The sequence below is a fragment of the Myzus persicae genome, unplaced genomic scaffold (assembly GCF_001856785.1).
Source record: "Myzus persicae strain clone G006 unplaced genomic scaffold, MPER_G0061.0, whole genome shotgun sequence".
Classification (NCBI taxonomy): Eukaryota; Metazoa; Arthropoda; class Insecta; order Hemiptera; family Aphididae; genus Myzus; species Myzus persicae.
In genome coordinates this window covers 304,814-321,938 of record NW_019102620.1, presented here as the reverse complement: position 1 = coordinate 321,938, position 17,125 = coordinate 304,814, and the positions used below count along the sequence as shown (strand labels likewise).

Here is a 17,125-nt window from a genome sequence, read left to right as displayed (position 1 = left end):
TTAAAATTAAAATATGAAATTCTTGATAATATTCTTAATTTAAAATTTGATATATTATAGGTCAATTAGCTCTAATATTAAACACAACGAAGAATTGGGTTATTCAGAACGTATAATAGTTTGTCATTTTGGGTTTACAAGATAGGAAACAGCGTTCCTCTTAAATAATAATAATATAAAAATTAATCATTTTAAAAATTTGTCTTACAGCGAGTTGAAAAAAATTGTCTCCTTTATCTTATCCTGCAGTGCCCACAACGACATATTATGGCCATTGTGGTAACCTAAAATAGTAGACTCATCGATCGCAGTATCTAATGTATATTAAGTTTATTGTATATTATAGGCGAGATGGCCTACCCGGTTGTGTATGTATAATATAATATTATTTTTGGGGGCGCGTGGTTTTCCGATAGCAAAACGTAATATTTTGTATCCGGAAAAAACCCGACAGTCTTCGTAATCGCCGAAGCCCGCTTCGGTAACGACAAAATAATAACGCCTTTTATGCATTATATTATATTAATATGTACTCGAGTCGTATGAGTACGTATGCTATTGCATGTGCGCGTGAGTTCGCTTCGGCCTAAAAGTGTTTTTGCATTTTTAGGCCACTTGCATTACCATATAATGACTAGGGATATTGTATGGTCTAACAACAATTGCAATAATATTAAACTCGTCGTTACATCTCATATATATAAATATATGTATATAGATATATTATATATTATGTCATACTCTATAATCTGATATTACTACGGTCACTTTATATTTACGAGTGTAGCCGTTTTCGGTCAAAATCGACCTTGTCGTTTACTGCCAAGTCTGTTCATACGGCGTTATACTTTTCCCATTTCCACCAAAATGAAAATTTAAATGTTCTCTTCGTCATAGCTCTTTGCTTATTACAAGAATTATTAAAATAATATTTTATCATTATGTAATTTCAAACTGCATAAACTTCTTGCGTAATCTACTAAATCAACGAAAAAAAAACAAAAAGAGGGGGACAAGTAAGGGGATAACTGTTATGCTGTTCAATAGGTGTCAAGTATTCCTTATCATCAAACATTAAATAAATCACTGTAATGTGTGTGTTAAATTTGAATTTGATGATAAAACATTGCGTACGAAAAACTATTTTGAGCGAAGTCGGTCTGACAGTCTCAGCTAAACGCGTATATTTCATGACTATTGCGAATTAACGCTCAGCTTTTTTGAATTCCAGCATTAATTACTTATCTTAAGGAACCTAATTTTACATTTTAAAGGTTTTTTACCAATTTTTTTATTGCAATTTAAAAGAAAACACTATAAAACACCGAAGACGAACTAACTACCTATTTGGAAGGTCATCGATAATTCTATAAAGTACGGATAATTTTTAATTTTTAACTTCCAAAACTATCCAAATTTATACCATCAATCTCGATCGACTCCAATGACTTGCAGATCATTTTTTCTACTTGAATAAGTTTCATCTGAGTTTCAGACACAAAAATAAAAACACTGATCTCAGTAAATCAATACATATTCATTATTCATAGTTCTGCCCAGAATCATATATTGTTAGTGAATTATTGACCTTTAATAATCTTAGTTTTTAAATATAATTTGAAAGCATAGATCAAAATTATTGTATTTAGTGTATGTAGCGGATAATCCATTATAATTATTGCTAGTTAAGAAAATGAAAAAAAAATACCGATTTTTAACATTCTTATCATAAGATGCATTCCTTTTTTATTTTTATTCTGTAAATCAATATTAATATGTAGGTATTATAACTATATATTTATAAATCATGTGGTTTTTAAATATTTTAACGAGTACCTATTAAATCTAAAATGTATTATTATTTCTTATAAAATGTATCACCTAAATATATTTAAAATTAAAGAAAGTACCGTTAAAAATTAATTTTAATATACATAATACTACCTATTAATAGTCTACATATTTTTTTTATAATGGATGGTTCTCATCGGCGAGCTCTCGTCCATTACGTTGATCTCCGTTATACGACCATTGTATAAAACAATCTATGTGACTATCTCGCGTATACATGATAAATATGTGCATTGTCAAGAGTAAATATAGTTATCAAATAGTGAGCATCGGACCGGATATAGATCGTTGAACATTAAACTTTAATTTATCCCTGCATTTTTTTACGCAGATAGTATTGTTTGCTATGGTCAGTGTCGAATTCGTATGTACATAATTCACATATTGTGGGAACTGTTTTTTGTCCTATACCTCCCATCACGGCTGTTATATATATATATATATATTGTATTGTATTGTATTGCGATATTGCATATCGCGGTATGTAATCACAAGCGGACTCAAACAATTAAATATAAATGTCTTTGCAGTCGTTTCCGCGCGTAAGTTGTGATACGACTACCAATCGAGTTTAATATTGACGAGACAAAATTCTATGCCGTGTTCATTTCAATTGCTTGTGCTGATTAGTCGACTATTACATCCGAATTAGTGAATTCATTTTAAAGCAGTTCCGTTTTTCCGCTTCGTTTCTTCTTCCTGTGTGCGCTTTTCGCAGTGATCATGTGGCGTGATGGTTCACACTACGTATGTATAATTACAATTACATTTAATACAATTTGATTACTACTGAAATCGAACAATTTCTACGCATATGTAGGTGTTATGGTAGAAGGCGACCACGTAATGATATATATTACAGCGCGCACACTGCTGTGTCGTGCAAAAATCTATATCGTTCTGGAAGTTAGGTTAGGTTAACCGTTGTTGCTCGTTGAGTTCAAATATTGTAAGAAAACTGTGACGAAAAATTGCGTGATGTACATTTTTTTGAAACACTTTTACTCATTACGTCATTTTATATCATATCGTTTACGTGGTCACCTGTGTAATGCGCATATACACATATATGGTATTATAACCTACAGGACCTGTACCTACGTATCTTTATACTATATAAATTACAATCGTCGATAAATAGTGCCTTTGGAGACTATTCTCAAGCTGCCAATCGGGTGTATTACCTGTATACATTAACGTGCCCCGGGGAGACCTTAGTTTTCTTTTTCGTTTTTAATACCGACGTTTACTTTTATGGATGTCTAGCAAGCGTGATATTATCAAAACGAGCGTATTTGCATTTCAGTGGAAACAAAAAAAATATTTAGTTTAGTTCGTAATATATATTATTTAGATACTATGTTATGTACCGACGGTAATTTGTATAATATATTTATTATTAGGTAGGTAGGTTTAATTAGTACACATAGACATATAGTTAAGTGAGAATTAAAATTAAACAAAATAGGTCAATCCTATGAAAAAAATCTGCAGTGATCAAATAAACTTTGGTAAAATATTATTATGTGTTATTTACTGTGAGCCTGCCTGCTTTATTTTTTTCATTAATGTGTATGGATTATAAATTATTTATCAAAGTTAATTTTTCTACATTTCAGGCTTCGCCGTCGTATTGTTATTCAGTATTTATTTTATGAAATTAAATGCGTGGTCATCTAAAGTAATTTAAAATAAACGAATCTGTGGTGCCTACTTCTCTTTAAACTGTAATATCATCTTACCACATATTATTATTGTATTCGTTTAGTCAATGGCGTGTTTATCCTTTTATTTTTTCAATATCTAATAATACTAAAGACACAAATATAGGGCTTTATGGGGTCAGTGGTGTGTGGATATAACACCGACCCTCAGGGCACACCACTAGCTTCTATACTCAATAGTTTGGTGGTTTGGATATTCTAATTGTGGTTTAATTAATCGTTTTTTTAGCAACTATTGTTTTTATATTTTTAACTGTGCATACTGATTATTAGTGTACGAAAAGTGATTGTACGTTTAATATCGTGCTTTTGGTTTGATAGAACTGAGTAAACATAAGAAATGTTAGTTTTAAAAATAATTTGTACTTTCCGATGGGTTCTCCGGGTTAAGGTTTTTTTTTCGATTTTTGATAGTCTTTTTATTTTCACAAACAAGTCGCAGATGTCTGACATACACCAATATAGGTTCTATAATATCAACCCTTAAAATATTGTATATTATTTCTGCTACATGTATAAGTAATTCATGTAACAAACACTCAACAAAATCGTTAATGTTACGAATTATTTATGTTTTACAGATCGTAACGTACGAGACGACAAAAGAAGACGGCATCGTCGAGTTCATTGCCGAGACAAAGAGCACTTCGCCGTCGGTGTCCGCCAACAGCGATGGTGTCTCGACGTCCAAGTCCGTAGTGAAAAAGACTACCACGATGACGACCACCACTTCGTTGCCGACAATGCCAATAAAGATAATTTCAGTGACCAGCCCGCCGGAGGGCAGCACAAAGGCCGCGGAACAAAAGCCACGGCGCCGGCCTATGCCCAAGCTCATACCGATCGTTGAACAGCAACAGCAACAGCAACAACAGCAGCAACAACAGCAGCAGCAGCAGCAGCAGCAGTCACGGCGCGTACCCACGATTGTCCGCATGCGACTACCCGCGAGAACGGTATCACCACCGCCGGAAAACGCTTCTGCAATCACAGCGGACAACTACTACAGCTTGGCGGCGGGCCAGAGCGCGCTCAGCGATTTTGCTTCCATCATCGACGACACGGACTGTGCGCCAAGCTCGTTCAACTGTAGCCCCACCTCCGCAAACGCCGCTGGCAGTGGCGTCGCCACAGCGGACCGGCGGCGGAGTAGCAGCAGTACCGGAAGCAGCAGCACCATCACATCGCCGAAGAGCAAGACTGCCTCGTTTTTCGACAAGCTCAAAGCCAAAGTGGACGAGACAGCGGACCTGACTTGCCCAGTATGTCGTTACGAGTCCAAGTGTCTGTCGGAGTTCATGCGACATCAGCGGACTCATGGTGGCGACGACGACAGCGACGCCTCTGCGTCCGTGGACGTCAATGGCCTCAAGACCGAAGATCATACCGCGACGGCACTAGAACGGACGACATCTACTCCGCCACCACCGCCGCCACCGCCGGTGACGGCTGCTGAGCTCAAGTCAACCAGGTGCCAGCGGTGCCGGAAGCGGTGCAAGACCAGTACCGAGTTGATTGTGCACTTGGCCACTTGCCGAGGAACGACTGCCGCCGCCATCACCACTGCAGCCGCAGAGATTGACAGCCCGAACCGTCCAACCGTCGTGAAAGAAACCGTTACCGACGATGAGCAATTGCACCCGATGGAGAATAAGATTTTCGTGTGGAACACCTCCGCGGTGACAACACCGCCCGGCGAAGATCAAGCCACCGAAGACGAGGACAATGAAGAAAACGACCGGGAAGAACAAGATTCTGCTACCGTGACGGAAATCGTGATGTCACCTAACGTCAAACCGCCGTCGGCTAAAGATGAGTCGGAAGACGACATAAACACCAACGATACACCTGAAAATATTGGCTCCTGTGACCCTGAAATGTTACAACATCAGGAACAAATGAAGCACGCAATCAGAAAGGAAGGAAAAATGTACAAAACGGTAAGTTTTTTAGATGCTATATGACGTTTAGGTACCTATATTTATCAATATAACATATATAGATGATATATATAGGTAGTTTATACTATATGGTACATATATGTATTCTTGGCCTGTTCTGACAATTGTAATAATTACTAATTATTAATATTACCATTTCGGCTGTGCCACCAATATTTGGTTGTTTCCATTGATTTTGGTTAAACTTTATTTGAAAAATACTGTTGGGCTTTGAAGCTAAGCCCGTTTTAAATCATCTATATCTGTATAAGTTTAAATATGAATATTATTAATAATTATAATTTATTTAAAGACAATAATATCTAGTAATTATGACCGATTTTAGACATATTATCTAGATTAATATTCACTTAATTGGAAACGTATATTTAAATTTTACCTAAGTAATATTCACCCAACCTCCTAACTGGTAAAATCAACTCCCCGAAACTTCTAGCCATCATTACATTCACTCTCTTTACCCGCGTTCTCACATTATTAGTGTATAATAATATAATATAATAATGTTTGTAATTTCTCCGGACAACTACCTACATAATTCCCTAAGTTTCCGGATTATTCGACTTCGCATCCTAAGTTGTAAATTTTTTTAATTTGTATTTGTCATATAAATCAATGTATTCATTAAAATATACTTTTTAGGTTTGTCTACGTACTTGTGCACGAATTAGAATACGAATATTTTCCTTAGCGCAATGCATAAATAGTATTATGTGTTCTGACCTCCGACGTTTTTCCTCTGCAGGTGTTCAAGTGTCCGCATTGCACGTTTTGGGCGGCCACTGCTTCTCGGTTCCACGTGCACATTGTCGGCCACCTGAACCGCAAACCGTTCGAGTGTTCGTGTTGCGCGTACCGGTCCAACTGGCGTTGGGATATCACCAAGCACATCCGGCTGAAGTCGGCGAGGAGAGGTGGCGGCGAAGAGTCGGCTGCGTCGTTTAACTCGCACCAGGGCGCCAAGGTGCTGATGACGGATGAGACGGGTCGCAGGAACTACAGCAAGTACAACCGGTATCTGACTGTGATGGAAATGGACATAGCGGACGGAGCAGACAAAGCGGCCGGTGGCGAGTGCGAGGACGGAAAGGGCGTCCGCAAGTCCGTGGGCGGCGGCATCACCAGGAAACGGCGGGCGCCAACCTTTGCCCACAACAACGGGATCCCGCTCCTGCTCAGGCAGCACCAGACGTCGACGTCGGGTAAGGCTGCAACGGCGGCGGGACAGTTGAAAAGGTTCAAAGCCGCGGCGATCCGGAACCAACAGCTGAACCAGCAGCCGAACCAGAATAACTCCGCGGCGACGACGCTCCTTCCGCCGACGGCTATCGGAGGTGACGGACGCAGCAAGACCGTTTGGAAGTGCAAAAAATGCTTCTTCAGGTAAATACTATTATTTTAATATTATGCATCTACCCGTGGCTGTGGGAAGTTTCCATTTAACTGTGTGACTACAATAATTATCTTGGTGGAGAGGTGGTTGTTGGCGTAGCCTGAAGACATTCATGCCAACCAACTTTAATTTACCTTAAACAAATTTGTGCATCTTACTGGTACTGTACTACCGACCTGTAAAAATATGCAAATTCATATAATTTTCCGAACGCTATAGTACTTATTAAGGGAGTACAAAATAAGTTTTTTTAATCCTGCCCCCCCCCCCCAAATTGCACTTATGTATATTATATTATGATCCAAGTTAGAAGCATATTATAGTCTTATATAGGAGTACCACTACAGTCATGCAAAAAGGTGGTGTTCATACCTAATAACCTGACACAGCAGTAAGCCTTTGACGAGTTATTAATGTAAAATGGATTTTGATTTATCATCAAGTTTCCTATGTTTTGATTAAAGCGACTTTTAATATTTATAAAACTTATAAATACTTTAGGTAATGCTACGATTAAAATATGAAAATTGATGTAATATCTAGTTAAAATGGTAATGAATAAAAATCTGTTTTTAATTTATTTATTCTACAACCCTATATTAAATACACCATTCTATTTTACGCCGATATTGTCTTAATTGTACATTTTATATGATTTTATAGTATATGTGATTTTGTAGGCAAATATTAGTTCAAACTAACTTATATTCCTATGCAATATTTTTATAAATAAATAATAAATTATAAAATATTCGTCATAATATAAGCTAAATGGAATTCAAAATTAGCACACCCATTGCAGCGATATACTCAATGATACTTGAAATCTAAAATACAGCAGTGCGAGTTCCCTAATTTTTTTTTTTTATCTCAAACTGTGTGATTTTGATGAATGACATTTTTTTTATCAAATGATACATAATATGCCTGTTTTTGCCCGTGTATAACATTATAATGGTAAGACAATATTCCGTTTTCGAAATATGCATCGCCTTGTTTGATATATTTTTGATCACCAAATTGAATAGATTGGAGTGGACATTATATATGTTACGGGAAATGTAAACCACACATTTTTTTTTTTTACCAACCAATATTATTTTTTATTATTATTATAAATTATAATCATTACCTATTTATAGTATTAATCTTTTTAAAAACAATTATTATTAATTTTATTCATGTTTTATTCATGTACCATAATATTACGAACTTATTGATTGAATAACAAAAAAAAATTAACAAGTATTATCATTTTATTTTTATTATAAATTATAATTTTATTATTACCTATTTATTTGAACAAGATTTAGAAGCATGGCACTTGGAAATACATAGTCTGTCTGCTTTCCTACACTTGATTTTTAAATAGGCAGTGCGATAAGTAACAAAAACAAGTTTATACCCAGTGTTTCAACAAATTCATAGTTTATTGTATTATGATACATGAATAAAATTAATAATGATTGTTGTAAAAAAAAATCAATACTATAAATAGGTAATAATAATAAAAAATAATACTAGTTGGTTAAAAAAAATTCGTGGTTTACATTGCCCGGGCAGGACCACATGGCCAGTAACATATATATATTTTCGTTTCATTCTACATGTCATGCCCGTTTTTGATTATTACTTAAGTCTAATGTTTTAAATTTTATAATTAATTTGCGATTTTTCCTTTTCCTTTGTTTCACGCTACAGAGACTGCGATCGGTTGACTGTTTTAAACCATGTCAAGGCGCACTACAGAAGAGGAGAGTTCGGCAGCAACACCAGTGCCACCAGAATGAATTCTTCGCAAAATAGCGACTCCTCAGCCACCACTGACACGGCCAACGCATCCATCAACGAATTATATGTAAGTAACACTAGTCAAATCTTTAAGAAGACACACACCTATAAGTTGTTTTTGAAACTCAGGCCATACAGTTGAAAAACCAAATGTATACACGAGATTACGATATTTTATATCAGAAAAATAAAATGTATTTAAGTTTGAAAAACATACAAATTAATATCGAATTCTAAATTATTTCTAACTTTTATAAAAATAAAAATACTAAGACAGCAAATATTGTCTTCTTATCGTGTATAAATTTGGGCTCGTATCTATGACTGCAGCTAAGTGGTTTCTATTTTCATACGAAACAATAATTGTTCTATATTATAATCTTTTAATTACATAACAACTAACAATGATGACACCTACTGACATATAACCACTTGGAAGTTACTTTAAATTAATATTTTAATATGCTAAGGTTTAATATTTTAATTTTTCCCAAAATGCCTTTAACCTTTAAATTATTAATTTATTATAAACATACATAATAATATATATTTTGTTAAAATCTAGTATTTAATACAAAATTCAATTTATGTACAACTTTTATCAAGTTTTCACCATTTTGAAATGAACTAATAATTGACTTGTTACTCGTAGTTACTTGTGTAATGTACAGATTACTATGCCTCCTTCCAGCTCATAATTCTTGAAAATAATTTCAGCCCACTATTTTTTTTGTCTCTCTGACTTATACTCAACGTAGGTATAACGTCTATGCTTGTTGTTTGGCTAGCTCATAAAAAAATTATTTTTGTTGTGAATTTTTGTAATAATTGACCAAATCATCGATTACTAATTTAAATGTTTGACATAAGTAATAATTTTGTCTAAAAAAAATTAATACCCATTCAAGTACAAGAAGGTATATTTATTTAAAATAAAATAATAATTAAGGTAGATTGCCCTAAGATTACTCGAAAATTATTCAAAAGGATTTTGCATAAATTAATCTTGTTTATGTCGCGTGTGTGGTTCAGAGAAAATAATTAGTGCTCTGACGTGACATCCTCTTAACATAATATTATTGAGTGATTGTCCGCGGATCGTCAGATCAGAACAAGTCAAGCTGATTTGGTACAACCGTACTAACCGTTGTCTATTATACTTAAAACTATCGCACTATTTATTAGTTAAAACGATACAATTATATAATTGGATGGTCATGAACATAACTTGATGTCTTGAACCATGAAATAAATATCTCGATTATAATTAATCAGTATCAGTTATTATATAGTTTTAATTTTAGAAAAAATAGTAAAATGTATATATAGTATATACGATAGAGATGGTCAGTACGCGAACCTTATTTAAATTTGGATAATTATATATAATTCCAAAAGACGGTATTATATGCGACATTATAAAAACATAATTGATAACCTCTTTTCATGAAACAAATTATACTTTAATCATGGCGTTAAAATATAATTAAACATAGTAACTAGTTGATAATACGATTCGTCATTGAATAATAAATGAGACTATAAACTTATTATACTTATTAATCATAAAGCTGAGCGCATGTCCAGTTTTTTTTTTTTTCAAAATTCCGTAGAATATTGCGCACGTGTCAAAACAAAGTCTCATGGCTCGACACGCGGGTCGTAAAAACTATTTTTTCTTTCGTGTAACCGTGTTTATCGGCAAAGCTAAATTAACTGTAACAGAATTTGTTCACCAATACTATAGAAGTATAGATAATTAATAGCGCACGTATAATAATAAACATAGGTATAGCCGTTTGGCCCGTTTGGGTCCATACAACATTCCGCCCTGTGTACCTACTACGTATTTGGGTCTGACAATTAGTCTAATAATATTCGATTATTATAATCCCTGCAATGATCACAGATGAATTTAAAGGTATAAAAAACTAATAAACATATATTGGATAATATTATGAATAATAATTGAGTGTTAAGAATTTTGTCATCTCCGTCTAAACAGCACAGAAATAATAAGATCACGAAGATCCGTCATAATATTATGATGACTGGAAAGTGATTATAGAGATAAAATACTGTTATAAGTTTCATTGAAAACCATATTTTCGAGAATATATCGTTTGATAATCAATAGAAATTATTTTTCAATGGCTTTATTATCGGATAACTTTTTATTAAAAATGTTGAGAAAAAAGGCTACGCGACGCCTTCAAAAGTAGTAATTTAAGTATATATATATAATACTAAGTTAATCTCAAATCCACTTTCCTGACTTTTCATCCCTCTCCCCTCCTCTCCTGAAATGTTCTGTTTTTATCAAATTATATATATGTAATGCGTAGTTTTCTTACACAGCATTATAGTTTATCCCGAACAACGAAATTCTCCGTTCAAGATTTTCAATTTCCTCCGATTTTCACTCATATCAACGCAATTTTCTGTCTTATTTTGTCAATATTATTCTATTTTTTTGATCAGCTCGTACGACGACATCTGTAACTACTGTTGCTATCAATATTTAATTTTTAATTTTGGTTTCTGGTAGTAAAAGTAATCTAGTGATTAAGTAAAAATAGGAAATTGACAATGTTTTTTTAAAAATAAACCAAAAAAAAATTTGAAAAATTTAATATTTATGAAAACAAAATTTGGATGTTGTTCAAAGAGGAAAAAGTCTGTAGAAATATTTGTATATTTTTCGAATTATATTGATACAAGTATTTGTAAGTCAAAAACAGACTTATAACTGTTATTTTTTGGTTTTCTTAGTGGCGATAATAGTGTTTTCAGACGTGTACTGAATTCATATTATAATATTATATATTTATATAATATGTTATCTAATATACATAATGCTCATGTATTGGCTAGCTCATGTATATAAAAATTAATATGACTTAATTGCGCGTTCATGACATGGTTACAATAATTACTATCACTAAACTCGATGTTTACAAATGTGATGTGATATGTAATGTGTATTCTCATCACCCATATCTGACAAGTTATCTATTGTGCTTAGATGTGATTGACCAAGTTTTGTATTCTATTAAATTAATAACTATATTGTTATTTAATTTTTGTATTTCATTTAGATCCAAACAAAAAAATCGGCAGAAGTAAAAGAAACGGTAGATCAAAATTCTCCGACCACCGACCGTAGGAAAACAAAGACCCCCACAAATCGGACCGCATCCGACACGTTGTTACTATTGTCCACCAACCCTAAGGCGTTAATGCTTTATGGTGAGTATTATATTTATTTACATATCTTTGTCAGGTCGAGTTGAATATACTATTTAAACTATTGCATTTTTCTTTAAAATCACTATAATGATTTATTTAATCCAGAAAGTTTGATGCTTTACATGATAACTGCAGTTTATCGTGGTAACATAAAAGTTTTTTTTCAGATGATGAAAACTTTTTGTCTTGTCCGCTATGTGACGTGACAGCTGCTAGCCCTGGCCAACTGAAGGAACACATGCAGCGCATCCATATTCCCGAAGAAACCAAGTATAGGTGTGAGTACTGTCCGTTTTGGTCGGAAGAAAAAAAGTGAGTTATTTACAGTTTGAAAATCTGAACTTCAATTATTAATAAATATTAATGTTACTATTATTTATTTTTAACACAGAGCTATGTTGGACCATATGATGTTTGCGCACGAAATGGACGATGGCAGTGTAAATACCGATGGTAATGCCATTGATGTAAATTATGGGACCGAACAACGCAATGAATCGACTTCAAATTCAATTAACGATGACGACGAGGAGGGAATGCAAGGAATCGACGAAAATGGTAGTAGTGACGACGTGACAGCTAATATGACAATGTTCGACAACGGAAGTGATGACACAAACACCACGACCAACATGGAAGTGATGTTCGACAACAGTGACGAAAATATTGTCGTGGTTGAGGCAGTGGAGTGCAAACCTGATTTTGTTGATAATGATGGAGGATCACCTATTGAAACACCGTCGACACCGAGCAAGGGCTCTGAGAAAAGCAGCTATAGCAGTACCGCTGATGATAAAATAGCCGACAATATGATGAGTTGCGAATACGACGGAGGTGAAGAACGTGACGAGGACGAAGAAATAGTAGTCAGAGCAGAAGAAGCAACCGAACCCACATCAGTTAAAATTATCAAAGTAAGTTTAGTTTAGCCCTTTATTCGACCCGTAAATAAACAAAAAGTGGAATAAAAATATTAATATTGTAACTGTAATTTGATGTTTTTGAAATTGCAGGAAATTCTTGCACCTACAGCGTCAGCGGTGTCGGAAGGAGATGCCTCAACTGTATCACGCATGGAAATTGAGGTGTTCGAATGCAACGAGTGTTGGTACTATTCAACCAATAGAAGAGACTTACTAGCACACAAGCAGCTGCACGTCGAATCGGGAGCTCTGTATAACTGTACGGAATGCGTCTTCAACGTCACTAAAGCAGCAATTTTATACCATCATTATCGACACGGGCACGTGATCGAAGAACCAGAACTTAGATATCCAGAAGATTCCGTGGTTCGGGCTGGGCAAAGAGACATGATTGCAAAGAATGCCGATAACAAACTGGAAAACAACACAATCAACGTGACGGATGTAGATGAGACCACCGCTGGACCGCCCATGGTGTGGCATTACAGAAAGGAAAACGTCCCTCCTTTCACGAAAGTATTCAAATGTCGGTACTGTCCGCATACTAATCGCCGGCGACACAATACAGTTGAGCACGAGCGGATGCACTCAGACCACCCGGACCATCAGCATCACAGACAAATGCAGCAGCGTCTATCGGGCTGTTCAGTTCCACCATCCCCTCTACACCCGTGCAAACGATGTACTTATGTATGCAACAACGCAGGGGTCTTGGCATCACATGTCAAGGTACACTCAACAAGTTATAGCTGCTCAACGGTGGGCTTTTATGATGTCACCGTTGTGGACTCGATTCAAATTCGAGCCCTCGAATACGTGATGGAGCTAGAACAAAGCTTACTGCTGGATAAGATCACTGCCATCAACAGTGGGTTATCTTATTCTGGTAATGAAGTGTTATCCGATACGTCAAGTGATAATGAAATCCAAGAAGACGTCACAAAGTACACAGAAATTGATGAACCTGAGCTTAAATTTTGTCCATATTGCCCGGCTCGGTACTTTTTCCTTACCGACCTCCGATTCCATATCCGGTTCCATAGGTTCCGAGGCTGGAAAAATGCTTGCGACTGCTGTTCATTTGTAGCTCGAGCAAAAATCCACGTAATCGCGCACGAGGTCGTTCACTGTGACGAGTACGCACAACGTACTACCGAATTGATCGCCTCTGGATATCCAGTTAACCCTAAATATCCTAGGCCTACAGAGTACCCTGTATCGGTGAGTGACAATTCACCTCTTCAGCTTCAGAGACGATCATGGTCTCCACCTCAATCACCAAATAACAACGATTCAAAAACACATTCGCCTGAGACTGACGGCCAACGTCAAAGGCGAACCAAACGTGTGCGGCATTCAGAGCCTAACGTTTCCACCTCAGTTCAATCGGCACCTGTCGAGTATGCCGACGACACTAGTAAACGACGGCGTCGCTCTTTGGTAGTTGGTGTTGCCATGAAAACTGTCAGTACAAAGCCACCGCCACCAGCACTACTACCTGTGACAAAAATCGCAAATTTAAAATCAACGCTGCCACCTTTACTACCTGCGCCTAAAATGCCAGTGGCTAATGCAAAACCAACCACTACCAGCGCTGCAGCCATGAAACATGACGCTCAAGACTCCACCGGTGAAACCGCCCAAAAGCCCATTAAAAATACCAAGGCAAGTTATATACGACAATTTATGTGCACCATGTGCCCAGGCAAGTTCTTCAAATCTACAGCCTTGCAGTACCACAAAACTTTACATGGTGGTCCGGGTCGTCACCGATGCAGGCGTTGTGATTATGCAGTTAGCACTTATGGCAACTTGGTCCGGCATGAAACCGTACACCGAGATCTACCTGCCAGAGAAAAAGTTAAGACTAAGACATCAAAGAAATTGAAAGCTCTATCAAAGTTAAAGGGCAAAGGTAAAAAAATTCCCTTGCCCGTAATTTTATCAGCGTTGCCAGCAACATCAGGTTCAGAGGTGCAACCGGCACACGCAACCGACGAAAACGACGGACAAGAAGACTTTCAGATCGATCCCGAGTTCGGATCCGTTATGCTGGGCAACCCGAATTTCTTTTATCCGACCTCAGTAAAAAACGGCGTAATCCGATCTAAGCGGTACAAGTGCCCAAAATGCCCGTCAGCGTTCGACAAACGCGACCAGTACGCCGTACACCTGACTCTGCATGGGGCCCGGGACAAATACCAATGTGATAAGTGTGACTATGCAGTGCGATACACTGCTAATTACGTCCAACACCAGCGGAAGCACGCACAGGACGCAGAGATCCGGAAGAACAACGAACAGGCCGCTGACAGGGCGAAAATGATCAAGGAACAGGAGGAGGCGTCGAACGCTCAACGGATGCGTAGGCGACCGACTACAGAAGACCGGAAGCCACAGCGTCCGACCAAACTGATGCTTCCGCCACCGGTGAAACTAGAGCCACAGGACACAACTTTCACGAACGAGATATCGGACCAGCAGACTGCTTACGAGCTGAATGCCGCCTACGGAGCCACCGGAAACTTGGTTGGCGAGACAACCACATCTCTATTCCGGTGCGCACAATGCCCGTTCGAGTGTGACATTCGGTCACAGCTGGATCGACACAACACTCATCACCACGTGGCGATGAACTCTTCTGGGGCCGCGTCCAAGCGGTCGTGGAAACGGTCGTGTAGGTTCTGCACGTACCGAACGCACGGTGAAGTGGATCTGGCCGAGCACACCCGCGTCCATTTCTTGCGATCGACCGGTGAACCGATGCCCAACAATGGGGATTACGTGTCTGCCGAGACTTACGTTCCCGCCTCGCCCACGGACGTTGCCGAGGGCGACCACATCGAGTTCCACGGCAAGCGGGTCGTGTATAGCCAGCGGCGGCGCAACAACAACACCGGTGGCCAAGAAGATGTGCCGGAAAGCCTGGACGAAGGAGACATCGAACCATTTTTCGTGTTCAAAGACTGTGGTGAAGTCCGATACCGTACCAACGATCCAGCAACCGGAAACGGCATGACGACCGCAGCCATGATCAGATCCCGCAAGAGGTTCAGTCCTGACCGTCTGCCACCGAATATGACGATCGACTACAACGACAACCGCACCGCAGAGGGCCACAAAGAACCACCAGCTGCGTTCGTGCGGTTCTTCGACAGCGGCACCCGGCTCGAGTTCCTGGATGATGATCCTGTTGAGCCCACAGGCAAAAGAAAAAGGAGTAAGAAATAGTTGGCACGTCGATCATCTTAAACAATTTTCCCTCTCCGTTTTGTGTCCATACAGCGTTCGTTTTGCGTTTGCCAATAACAAATATTTTCGTTTTTTTAAGGCACACACTCCTATAATACAATAATCGTACTTCGTCCGCCGTGATCGACATATTTTACGTTCTATACTATTATCGTGTAGCTTATAATTTTTAGTTTCACGTTTTTTTTTTTTCATTCGTTTATTCTTATGACCACGTTTTTTTATTATCTATTTTTGTCCCAATTGTTAACAGATTAATTACTTTATTATTTGTAGTATAAAATATTTTTTGTGTATAATTTTAGACATTTTGGTGCCTTTTACCCATCCCTTCGTTTGAGCTTCTATACACACATTCTTTAGATTTCATTATTGCGTACACTCTACCCTCTCCCCCACCAATTTAATTATATAAACTAAATGTACATAATAATATATTATTGAATTGAAGTACGATTTTTTATTATAATTAACTAGTATAATTTTTTAAGTAGTAATGTATCGTTGTTATATAATATTTATCGTAGACACTTGTATCGCGTTTGGACCAATATGATATGTATTTATTTATTTATGTTGCTATCCTCTCTAGCTCATTAAGAGAGTAGAGAAATCGTAGGTATCCAAATAATCTTATTACTATTACTATTATTATACTATATATTTACGTTTACACACAACCCACATTAGCGACTATATTATATATTTTATAATATTGAACATTACATTTTTGGTTTTTTTTCTCCACTATATTATATTGTATAACGGACGATTATTTAGACGATCGCCGAGGATTTGTTTTATGCGCTGCTTGTGTACCTATATCTTAAAAGTGGCGTCTGCTGCTGTATATGCGCATTATTTTATTTTTCATCGGTAAATCAAACAATTAAACTATAATATGTATATATTTATGAAATGTATTTATTTAAATTATTTATGTGACGACGACGAATAAAAGGGATTAATGTACTAAAATGA

General features: G+C 36.9%; 1 protein-coding gene across 5 annotated transcripts in view; it reads left to right on the top strand.

Annotated features, from left to right (window-relative positions):
* The window catches only part of LOC111032761, a 69,402-nt gene extending 52,277 nt beyond the window's left edge, over positions 1–17,125 (top strand). For 4 of the 5 annotated variants that reach the window (XM_022313213.1, XM_022313211.1, XM_022313212.1 and 1 more), the window contains exons 3-9: positions 4,157–5,515; positions 6,282–6,919; positions 8,631–8,787; positions 11,819–11,969; positions 12,137–12,281; positions 12,361–12,883; positions 12,983–17,125. In XM_022313213.1, the coding sequence (XP_022168905.1) occupies positions 4,157–5,515; positions 6,282–6,919; positions 8,631–8,787; positions 11,819–11,969; positions 12,137–12,281; positions 12,361–12,883; positions 12,983–16,123 (6,114 nt within the window). In that variant the 3' untranslated portion in view covers positions 16,124–17,125. Of the gene's footprint in view, positions 1–2,487; positions 2,599–4,156; positions 5,516–6,281; positions 6,920–8,630; positions 8,788–11,818; positions 11,970–12,136; positions 12,282–12,360; positions 12,884–12,982 lie in introns of those variants that run through there. The other variant, XM_022313215.1, reaches the window with a different exon arrangement.